The following is a 13,519-nucleotide window of genomic DNA, read 5'->3' on the forward strand; positions in this document are numbered from 1 at the left end:
TGAGTGTGTTACGTTAAACGGATCACTGTAGAACTAACAGCAGATATTTCAAAGTTGAATATTTATTGATCTTTACCAATTCCACGTAACTATTTGTAAATCTAATCTAAAACTTCCTCATACATTTCTGAAATTGTTTAGTATTAATTCCAAACAATTTAGTAATAAATATTATGTACATTATACATGTATAAATAAACGATAATGTGTATTATGTATCATGTACAATATGTAATAATATATTATACAAGACATTGTTCTAATTATAATAATAATTTGGTCGTTAATATTTAGTATATTTAATAGGTAACAAAAATTAATATTTATGTATTTATTTTTACAACTATGAACTGGGTATCAAATTTAATAAATAAATATATATATACATATTAGATACGTAGGTAATATGTATAACGAGTATTAAATGGATATCAAATTAATTTGATTTCGTTTTTCTGAACATGTGGCAATTAAACAAATTCTAAACACAAATTACGAGATTTTAAAATTGCTTAAATCCGATTGTAAAAAATACAATAATCTGTTGAAATTCAATTGAATCCAATAAAATTTTATTTTCTTAATTAGATAATTATATATTATAAAATTTAGTTATTAATTATGTTCAAAATCAATTATGTATTGAATTGTACAGTTATTTATAAAGGAATTTGACACGAATATTATAGTTATTGTATACTATAAATCAAATTATATGTATTAGTTTTGTATATAAATCTATGAATAAAAATTGTATACTAGCGTTGAGTAGATACAGTTAAGTGCATACTATAACATATTTAACAATAATGTATTGCATTATAAATTACAGTAACAAGTACCTACCTAAGTAAAGTAAAGAAATGATCTCATGCTTCATCGTCAAAATAGGGTTTTGACATTCTGTATTATAAACTGATATAATATAGGTAATGTAATGTATTATGTAATAATAAAACAAGGTTTTTAAATTTACATAATCTAAAACGTTTATTACCCTAGTTTGACCCTTTTAGAATTTTCGAATATTGTCTTTACTAATATTTAGTATGGGATTTGTATGCATTTTTACAAGACTTTGGATTTTCCGTTATCAATGAAAAATAGCGGATGGTGATGTGGCGATGTAATAAATGTCAAATTGATGTTATTTGTTTTGGAATTAATTACACTATTATTTAAAAATATTATTAATAAATAAGTACTTATAAGGAATTTTTGACATATTTTGTTAAATTTTTAATTCATTAAACCTCACAGCAATAGCAACAGTAGAAAAAAAACTTTGTTTCATCTAAACGTTTTATACAATAACATGTAATTTAAAACATTTATCTAATGTAAATAAGTATTGCAAGAACAACTATTCGTTGATAGCTCATTAAATTGTATGTATTATAAAGTATAAAAAGTATAAACATAACCAACAGTTTAAGTTTTGGGTTGTAAATTGGATAAATTAGAATGTATAATAAATACAAGTTCATATTTGTAAAATTTTCTTAATTTTATAATGATATATAAATATTATAATTTATAATAATAATATACACCAATGGCCAATGGGGTATAAAAATAAATTAAATCATCGTGAATGACTGTATAAAGATAATATAATCGTATATTTTAACTTCAAAAGTTAATCATTATATTTAAAGCATACAACAGTTAGTATAAATATATTTAATATAAATATTATTATTGATAAACTTAATACTTCTTTAAAAACTTAAGGCTAGGTAAATTAACATTTTATTATTAAAGCAAGTTAAGCAAGAATAATAGGTATGTACTATACATCTATACACTAAGTTTTTTTTGGTTCCCGTTATACACAAAAATAATGAGGATGATCTGCGGTCTGATTTGAGTGTTTTGAACATTATCTCTCCATTGGCGAACGGATTTTACATATATAGATAATAAGCGGGTAAAATAAAAGAAAATAATGGTAAATTTGATATTGTTATGTACATTTTTTTTTTACCGTTAAATCAGATAGATATACCTTGTTGTCTACGGGTTTATTGAGATCATTATAACAATACCAAAAGAATATTATCAATATACAATTTGGATTTATTTATGTAGGGTAGGTATGAAACGCGTGTAGATGTTTTGTACGGAAAAAAATCATGTTGACTGTTGCTGTAAATAACGATTTTTTTTTTTTTTTTATAAAAAATGAGATTGAATTTATAGATAAAATGAAATATTGTGCAATGGAATGGTTTCGATGTATGAATGAATAATTTTTTTTATCGTATAAAATGTTTATCATCTCTATTATAATTTAAATGTTGCGTGTTCGGGGGGTTTGTACTTTTACCACACGATGTGGATTTCGACCGATGTTTTCACTTCGGCTGTCATCGGAAAAAGTACCAACACGTGCGATACTTCCCGCGAACTATATTATAATGCGATTTAAACGCGTATAATAAAAGTGTAGGCAAATTAATTTAGGTACCTCACGAAAGTTAAAAATAATAAATCACGTCAACGTATACACACACTTCGAATCGTGTACAAAAAAAAAAAAATTATAAAAGTTAAAACAAAAAACAAAATCCATTTCAGTGGCGCATTTCGGTGTATATATACCTACACATAATATAACAATTAAACAACCATATAACGTAAGTCTCAAGTCGTTTCAAGTCCAAAACTCACACGGACGAAGCCATTTAACGTACCGCCGGCAATCGTTATTATAATATTATTATTAACTAACGTACACACACACAATATATTAACATTATTATGAGCGGGTACGGGACGCACCTTCGCATCTGACGGTCGCGGGGTGGTTGAGTAGGAGTAGAGGGGTGGCCGAACGTCCGGTCAGATCCGCTCATAGTTCCGGCGGCGGGTTTTGCTGTTGCGCCAAGCGTACGTCTCGAAGTCCGTCTGGATCTGCAGGAACGATTTGCCCTTGGTCTCGGGCACCCAGAAGTAACAGAACAGGCCGCCCAAGAAGGTGATCGCCGCGTACCCGATAAAGTTGGCGCGCTTGCCGTACGCGTCCGTCACCGGCTGGTAGATCTTCAGCATGATGGTGGACGTGAACGTGATGGTGAACACCACCGCCGAGTTGGCCAGGCCTCGGGTGTCCGACGGGAAGTATTCGCACTGGACGACGGACAGCACAGGCATGAGCCCGATGTTGATGAAGAACTCGGCGCCGCACACGCTGGCCAACAGAAGCCAACCGTCCACGGCGTTCATGGATTCGGCGCCATCGTGCCGCGACAGCAGCACGGCTATGAACACGTGGCACAGGGTGGTTCCCACGCACGACGCCATGAACAGCGGCCGGCGGCCGTACTTGTCCACGGTGAGCGCGAACGGCACGCACGCCACCACTATGAACAGGCCGAAAATCACGGCGCTAGCGTTTGGCGACAGCCCTGTGCCGTACAGCACGGACGACGCGTACGCTTCCATCACGCTCGCCCCACACGCCATCTGCAGGGCAGCCAACGTTAGCACGATGATCAGCGGCGCCCGGTCTCTGTGTAGCAGGTCCGTCAGCTTCCCCTTGCATCTGCAGCATAACAACGACGACAACGTGGCGTGAATGAGTGCGAAAATAAAACGTCGTGGTTATTATTAATATTATACCGTTTAGGTAATAACTGCGGTCTGCACAAGCCGCAAACTAAAAATGTATATTAGATTTGATTACGGGTGGCAAAAAAAAAAAAAATCATTTTACGCGCAGTGATATTGTATTAATGTGTGTTATTATGTTCGAGTTATTTCTATCGTTTGAATTTAATAAAATATTGTCTAAGGTTATTGTTATAGATCTTATGTTGTAGAGGTTTATTGAGGTTACAAGCATTTGAGATTAAGTCTAATTATTAGACTACTAAATAGGTTATAATATAATATAATATATTATACATATCAAATTAATTCAACATGTAGCACCGACGTAGGTGGCCAATAAAAGAAGTCATGATATACGGTTTTATATACGAAATACTAATTTACATGGGTCCCAATGTTTTAATTATTATTATACCAAAACTAGGCAATAAGACTTATCATTATTCAAACGTATTCAATTTTGTATTATTTATTTCATAATTTTAAACCTTTATTTACTGAATGATTCGACTATATTTTCACACAAATTTATTGACTTAATATAATAATATTGTTACATTTGGAGTAATATATACGGGTTTTATTAGTATATGTCACCATAGATAATAATATCTTTTGCAATAATTTTGTTTGCATTATAATGCGAGGAAATTTTACACATATTGAATAATAATGAAAAAATTCCAAACTCCTGAGATAATTCTTAAAAAATAATATTATGCTATAACATGTGCGCAATGCGATTTCGAGAGTTGAGTTTTCAAACGTCGATGGTGAAACAAACTTTAAGATGTATTTAACGTTTGAAAGGGCCCACGGGGCAAAGGTTCGAGGACAGGACGCGGTTCACAAATCGGAAGTTTTTGACCTCTAGTCTATGGAACTAAATATAATCGGTTGACAAATATTAGTCCATTTGACGTTATCGTGCATTCGTAACGAATCGCTAGACAGTAAATATCTAACGGCGACGACAATATAATACAATATTATAAAATCACGAAATGTTAAAACTATTATAATAATATAGTACGATAAAACTTGAATGCTTCTGCTATTATAGGCACAATATTAAGCTCGGTCCGTCACTTGCCACTATAGTATTAGGTATTCAAATTATTTACATTATAATAATTGTATAAACTTTATAAGTTTGGTAAGAGAAAATAGTAAGGCACTTCGTACATTAGGTATCTATCCTATATTATAGTTAATTAAATAAATGTTATTTTCATTTAAATTTTGTTATTATTTATCTATACCAAAAGCTGTGTTTAATTACAGGCACATTATAATTATTATTGTATTACATAATAATATGTATTACAAGATATAATTAAAGTATGGCATCGATTTAATGAAAATATTATTAGATTGTTTAAAAATTAAAAATTTTCTAAGTAATAAAAAAAAGATTTTACATTTTGTGAATCGATTACGATAATTAGTGTGGAGTATTAATTTTTATTTAATCTATAATACTATATATATATATATATATCTAACCTATATCTGTTAAATTGAATGTATTAATGCGATAAGAGGATAAATGAGCAATCATAATATGAGTAATAATCGATTGCACCTAGAACTTACTGATTGTCTTTAATTATTAGTATTTGCGGATTGAAAATCATTTAAAACCCGTTTTACGACAAACCAATACCTTCAGCTAAACTAAAATTTAATGGAAATTGGTGGGGCTAAATAATTTATTTTAAGGCAGGTGGTAGAGCCATCACTGCTACAATTACAATCCACGCAAGTGCTCAGTATTTTAATACCTACTAGACGATATTGATATTAGGGCACAGTAAGCAACGTCAGTTTTAGTTTAAGTATAACTATTCTTGGTCGCGACGGCATTAACACATTCATTTAAATCATTTTTAAACTAAACCTACGGCGACATCGTTCACACGCGTATAATATTATCATTGTTATTATAATAATTACTACTGTTAGACATTACTTGTCTTCGGTGACAGACAGTCTGACGATCTCGAGCTCTTCCTCAAACTCTTCGTTACCGCAATTCCTCAACTTTCTCAACGATCGGGCCGCCTCTTCCGGTTTGCCGATCATCATGAGGAAATACGGCGATTCCGGTATCCATACCATCAGCACGCCCGTGATCACCGGTATGACGGCGCCGACGATGGCCAGCGTTTCGTAGTCAGCGAGCCACCCGACCACGTAGGACAGCAACAGACCGGAAGCGTAAGTCAGCTCTACCACCAGGGCCAACGATCCGCGGACGGATATGCTGGCCATTTCGCCCACGTATGACGGGGACACGATTAACGAGATCGCCATCGCGCTGCCGTGCAAGAACCGGGCGACGTACAGGTGCCAGGGCTATACACACACACACACACACACACGGTTGTTATTATGACGCCAAGAAGTTTAAATATTCAACATTGGTATATTATGGAGAACCGTGAAGTGTACATGTTACGATAATCGTGGCGATATCTCACCGCGAGATTGTATCACGAAATTCTTGTCACTTTACTGGGCAGCGATCGATTTAACGCGATCAATATATTATTCTATTGAATATGCCTACTATATTCGAATGTCATCGCGAGTTTTAATAAAACGTATCGCATATTAAATCGATCCCGCCGCAGTACGCAGTGACGACGCGTTTCCCAAACGAAAGCATATTCTGTTGGTTTCGCTGCCGTGATGGAAAAATAATACGTCGCGTAACCTTACCTGACGAGCGGTCAGTATCAATATCCAACCGGCCAGCGTTATCGGCACAGTCAAGTACACGGACAGTTTCCGGCCGATACGGTCCATCATGATACCGGCCGGTAACGATAGCAGTACGTTGCCGACGTCTATCAAAGTTACCATCCAAGACTCTTGGTCCGAGGTAAGGTGAACCGGCGCAGTGCCTTTCAACGTGTATTCCATCATTGGCGACGACCATCCCAGCGTTGTACCGGCCATCAGCAGGGGCATGGACACTGACAATCAAACACGGACGTGGTGCAATTATTTTATTAATTATGATGTTGGTGTACAGAAGCGTAGTAAAAATAAATAATAATAATAATATGTTATAATAATAAATTAAACAATAATTTGGTCGTAACGCACACGGGACATACCTATAAAGCACGCGAATAGTTGTTTGCAGATGCCGTCGGGTAGGGTAGACATTTTGTTAATTCCAAATTTCCAAACGGGGTTGTATCGTTCGGTATTACGATAGTTATAGTATATTTTATGGTCTTTTTAGACCATAAATATTTTAATATACTTTTTTTTTTTTAGTTTTTACGGACCGATAAACGATCAACCCGTTCGGCGAGCACGTTTGTTAATACTAAAATGAAATTATATACGTTTCAAAATAAAAACGGCTATATCCGTCGGTGTATAATCTACAAATTAGATGAACTGACCTTTTCGTTATCGACACATCGTTACAACTGCGGGTAACGTTAATTCCCGTTCACACAATCATACAACACTGTAATGATATTATGTGTATAACAATATAATAGGTATATCGTAACGACCGGACGAATAGAATTCGTAGGCATATTACTATTTACTACATAGGTATATTAGACACGACGAATCCAACTCGTTTGAGTGCGATCCTTATCCACTCTCGTCATTGTCGGTATTTCGAAGAAAAAAAATAATAAATAATAGAATATAATATGTCATATTATACGTATATATACTTAAGTTAAACAAAACCAACTTGTTTAATGTTCAAGCCTCGTCGTAAATAGGAATGATGTTAGTAAAATATTAGCGTAGTAGCGTACACACACATTAGTATGCTACGGCGGTACATATTATACATATACATTATTATTATACGAAAACACTCGCTTACGAAAAGTTCAAAAAACAAAATTTGCTCAAAATATTAAAATAAAAAAATAGCATATTATAAACATAAACTTTCGATTATCGTATTTTTGGTAGGATAATTGATAGTGACATAAAAATATATGAATTCGCTAAATTTGTTGACATATGAAAATAAAAATATGAAACATGGTTATCAATTGTATAATAATTTATTAATATAATTAACTACACAAAAACGTTTGGAATTGATTGTATTTACAATAATTTGGATAAAAATAATAATAATTAACATGCATTCGACGTGGACACGTGGTTGTTGGTGTTATAGACATCGTATTAGTGTAAACCTGAATTGAAATTCACGCTATATCATATTTTCATATTACATGATTTTTGACGAACTGTTTATGTGTTATCTTAATATTAGAATTACTGATGTCGTCGAGACCACGATGCTCTGATATAATATTATGTAACTAGCATTTTACATTACACATTATGAGTAAAAAAAAAAATGGTTTGTCTGTAATAATTATAATATTACAATATTTTTTATTTATAAATAAATAAATAGTATTGAGCCTTGTATTTATCTCCAAAAGTACCTCTAAGATCTACCTAAAACTTACAAAAGATTTAGTCGAAAGTGGTATATTACGTATTATATTTATGGCAAATAATTCTAGTACTTATTTTATTGAAACTCTACAGTCGTTTAAATATATAGTATAAGTTAACTAACTACTATAACATTTGTCATAGATCAAGTTTGGTTAAACACTAAAACACCCTGTTAGATATATTATTAGAGTCATAATAATCATAATAAGTCGTGTGTTTGTTGAAGATTGTACTTTTAATATACAAAGTATACCACTGTGTTTTCCTATCTTCGCATGTCAACCTTATGTAAAAATTAGGCGACCACTCTGTATAGGTTTAGATCAGTGGTCGACAACCGGCTGTCCGCTTTAAGTTCTAAAACGACGACTTTTTTATATATATTTTATTTTTGTCTGGCCCGTAAACTTTTTAATTTGTGAATGTGGCCCGAGAGTCCAAAAAGGTTGCCGACCACTGGTTTTGATGATAAACTAATATTACAGGCTACTACTATTAAATTATTAAGCCACTGATGATATTTTGAGCTGAGTTTAAAATTATTATACTCTTACTAAAAAAACTATAAAATGAAAATTACTAATATTTTGAAAATTTAGAATATATAGTATAATTGTATTACATTCAATAGATAAAACTATATTTATTACTACTTCTACTTAATCGTATTTATCAATAAAACCTAAGCTTCACCGGTAGCACTTAGTTTCTAATATTACCGCTTTATAACTAAAATATAACAGCTTTCGAACAATATTTTTGACTTTTAACAAATGATTTATTAATTTTAAAAAAAAATTCACAATATATATATATATATTTACGAAATCTCAAATCACAAATATATGAATTAATTCACAATTCAGTAATACTCGAATAATATGTATACTATTGTGCATCAGTTGAAAACAAATTTACCAACTTAAATAATAATTTGTTCGAATATACAGGTACTAAAGTGTTATAATAATAAATAATTATGTATCATTGTATTCATATACCCTAATCAGTAAACAACACTTATTTTATATGCAATATTAGTGTAATATAATGCTTACACGAACGAAAAGATTCGAAGAAGATAGTTAATAAATTTTAATTAACTGTAAATAATGGTGAAGTGTAGAGTTATACAATTTATTAATTAACTATGTACTAGCTAGCATTGTTTCAGGATATAACAATATTTAATTCGATTTTCTTTTTAATAATAAGAAATATTATACCATCTTTATTTTAATTTTTTTCTCTAATGTTCGTTCATTGTGATGATCTTTATGTTTTTGTTCACGCTTCTCTAAAGTGGGTAGTAGAAAATGCATGTCATCCATTTATCTATGCACATATATTAGCATTGATGTAATATAATAGATAATTTAATCATTGATATTACTAAATGAAAGACACACTATACCTTCTCTTTAAAAAGAGATCATCAGAATTCAGAATGCACTTTCAGATGAGTGGGTTCTGTAGCTTCTAGACTTCTAGTTGGAAAACCGAACAACAGCATATTATATAATATTTTTAAACATTTCGAATACAAATTTTTTTTTTAAATATAAATATTGACTGTCTATATTCAACCGATGGTGAATTTTTAATTTTGGTTTTATTTAGCAATAGATAATTTTAAATATTTAAAAATAAAAAAACAAAAATTGTAAATATTTTTCGAGTCATTAAATAACAACTATCGTTTGGTTTATTGTTGTAGAATACAATAAATTTAATAGACTTTCTGACTTTATAATCTAGAAGAAAATAATAAAAATGTGAATAATCTTGTATTCTTTACATAATTAGTGATACATAAAGCGTGCACACTGCACAGACATTATCTACAGCTAGTATAGTTATATGTTGATAATATACGCCTAAGTATTCACGTTTAAACTTATAGATCTTTCTCAATAACTATATTTAGGAGGAGCTGAGCAAATACCATCAAATGTACATTTATTTATTTTATTTATATAAATACAATACGATCATTGCAATACATGACGATAATAATTAATTCATCAATTAAATTAATTTTAATAAATAAATATACCGTATAAAAAATAATATTTAGTATTATCTACAAATATATAATATATGCATATTTGAATATTATATTTTGGTATATAATTAAAGATTATGAATTATGATGTCGTACAAGTATATAGTTATTTAGTAATGGCTATTTCTACACTCGCATACCAAAGATATTTATTAGATAAATTATTATAATTTATAATTGATACATATATATTTTTGAAATCAAACATTAATGGTTAATTTATAATAGATAAGTAAATAGATTATTTACATATGATATTATTAATTATTATACAACATACAAGTAATATGTATTATACGTATTTCAAATCTATTACCTATTTAAACGTATACTGCTAAAAAAAGTTCACACAGTAGTCAACAGAGTATACCACCGTGCATATTATGTCGATGTTGGTACAACATTATTATTTTATAACATTGTTGTAATTATAATAATTGGAGTGGCATTATAATTCCAATTGAATTCTCTGGAGAAGTTCTCATTGGCGGAACATGATTAATCATTATAGATCATAAAGTTTAACTTAAAGTCATAATATGAAATGTAATAGTTAAGTTATAACCACTATTGATACTATTATAATTTATAAACATTTGAACAAATATTGAAATTGTTTATTAGACCTCTCGGATTATCCATCATAGTATATAACTATTAACTGGTAACGTAAAAATAGTTTTTATTGTTTTTTTTTAATTACCTTTTGTTGACTTACATCGTTTCTCAAATAGGTGGTTCGTTTTAATCTTTTAATATAAAAGATAATTAGACATCTCGTTATTTTTAACGACAGTTCTTAGATGTTTTTATGCGAACATCATTTGATAAAAAATTTAAAAAGCATAGTTTAAAAATAAATATACCTAAAAATTATACAATTACTTATAATTTCTATAGTATAGAAATTAGGAATACCAAAGTATTTTATTTTCAAATTTTAATGGCATACTTTATTGTCAAGATGTACAAGTTTTTGCTATCTGAAATTACTAACTCGGTGACGAATTGTATTATTGTTCGACGTTTTAAATAAAAGAAAATATGTAAATTTATATATTAAATAAATTTATAAAAGAAAATATTAAACTGTTGTTTTTTTTATTTATCTCGAAAGTCAATAACATAGACAATTAAAAACCATTTATATAATATTAATATTAACTCATAGAAAAAAAAATTAACTCATTTATTTTGTATACGGTTTCAATGCATGATATACTGTATGTCTATTATTATATATATATATATATTTATTTTTTTAGTATGCCTTTTAACACATTTATATAGTATTTGAGTCTGATTGATTTCGATTGGCAAGTTTTAATATAACAGCTTTGTTTTGTTTTACCTATTTAATAGTTAATTATTATTGAGAGCCCAAATCCTTTTTTATGGATAAGTTTAATGTGCGGGAATCCTTAATAAATGGCGATTGTATATATAAAACCTTATTCCGTATATCTTTTTAGTGGTGTAATTATGCCTTTACCTTTAAATTTAAATTGTATATCTTCAAAAATAGTGATGATAATAACATAAATAGATAAAGTGTAACACTCAATTAAATAACCTAACCTTATACGCCCGATGATAAGTAAATGTAAGTTAAATTTAAATAACCTTTAGTCGTTGACCATTGAACATTTTTAATAATATGTTTATAGGTTCATACTTCAAATATTATTTTATATTATTCACATTTACAAATTATGCATATGGTTCCTAAATCATTTTAAATATACGATATACACTCGATTGATTTAAAAATTATTTAGTTTAAGTCAAAATAATAATTGTTGTTATAAAAAAACATTTTTTATTTGCTATTCACACGTATTAAATTTAAAAATTACTAAATTTAGGTAGGTATACCGTAACAATATACATAATATTATATTGTGTTAAACCTTGATGGTAACAATGGTAATTTTAAACTGTTAGCCCCCTTAACACTGAAAGTCTGTTATCTAATTATTCTTATAAATAATTAGTTTTTTTACTCATCAATTAGGATTTCTCTTTGTGATCTATTTCATAAATACTTTATAAATACTAAATATAATATTGTGTAAGTACACGTAATTACAGTATTACATATATCATAAAATGATGAAATTATACTATATATTAAATATTATATTATTAATTCATAAGTCATATAATAATACTTACCTACCTAGTTTATTCTAATTACATATTTATGATTTTACATTTTTATAAACAATTTTTAAACGATTCAGACGATGAAAAAAATGCCAATAATGGTTATAATAATAATAATAATAATAATAACAACAACAACAAAGTAATTATATTATTATACTACTATACATAGTAGGTACTTCTTCCCATTATATACCGTATAGGTATGTAGGTAATAAAATTGTTTTCCGATAAAACAGAATTTGTTTTATAAATAATGCAATAACTCGATTATAATGAAATGTCATCAACTGCTACAATGAATACACATTATAAATTATAATATTGTAATTTGTATTCACATTAAAATATTGATTAAAGTGTCAATATAGCATATAGGTATACTAATTTACATAATAATAATAGTATATAATGATGAATATAATAATACGTGTGAACATTGTATCCGGATGCGTAGTCATTTGTGTGATTTAGTGTTTTTATCAATTTTTTTTTAATGTTTGTATAAAATCTATTTTACGATGAAAAACCATAACAACGGTATTAATAATTAACAGATCATTGAACTAATTACTGAAGGTCTATATTCTACATTATTCCGCAGTGTTTAGTTTACTTATTTTCTGTTGAATGTGTATAAACGACTGCTAGTTCAATATATGCACCTACATCGATTCGGTGTTGTTAAATACAAATTTTAAGTGATTTTCTGTACTTCGTCAGTCCGACAGGATAATGTAGAGTTACCGAATTTTAAAATTTTAATTTTAAAGATATGTTTGGGTAAAAATCGTACCGACAATAATGACATTGTATTAAAAGATAAAAATGTATATAGTCATAACGTAGGTATAATAAAATTAACATTTTCTCGTTAAAATATCTTATTTAAAATGTACAAAATGTTTATAATAACTTTTATCAACTGCTGAGTGGGGTAACCTTGCTCAAACATTTTAATTATGTTTAGTTACTCACAAAAATCTTCACCCTAAATATATACCATAAAAACTACTGTGTTTTTGTTGAAAAGCAATTCATTTATGTTTTCTCCGGTATAAAAAAAAAAATGATTTATTTGATTTATAACTGTAATTGGATTCCAAAATAAAAATAAATTATTACCCATGTATTATTATATTACACCATTAGTTTTTTAATTTTTCTTTATTAATGTCTTAAATAATATTAGGCATATTATTATAG

At 29.1% G+C, this 13,519-nt stretch overlaps 2 protein-coding genes across 2 annotated transcripts in view; one reads left to right on the plus strand and one right to left on the minus strand.

Moving 5' to 3' along the window:
* The window catches only part of LOC113558381, a 194,800-nt gene that overhangs the window by 18,335 nt on the left and 162,946 nt on the right, over positions 1-13,519 (plus strand). The gene's annotated exons all lie outside the window — the stretch shown is intronic.
* LOC113558405 (solute carrier family 2, facilitated glucose transporter member 8-like) lies at positions 1,740-6,792 on the minus strand. The gene is made up of 4 exons (XM_026963853.1): positions 6,741-6,792; positions 6,340-6,596; positions 5,588-5,973; positions 1,740-3,547 (listed from the first exon to the last, which is right to left on the minus strand). The coding sequence occupies exons 1-4, from the start codon at positions 6,790-6,792 to the stop codon at positions 2,845-2,847; spliced, it is 1,398 nt and encodes a 465-aa protein (XP_026819654.1). The 3' UTR covers positions 1,740-2,844.

The sequence above is a fragment of the Rhopalosiphum maidis genome, chromosome 1, assembly GCF_003676215.2.
Source record: "Rhopalosiphum maidis isolate BTI-1 chromosome 1, ASM367621v3, whole genome shotgun sequence".
NCBI lineage: Eukaryota > Metazoa > Arthropoda > Insecta > Hemiptera > Aphididae > Rhopalosiphum > Rhopalosiphum maidis.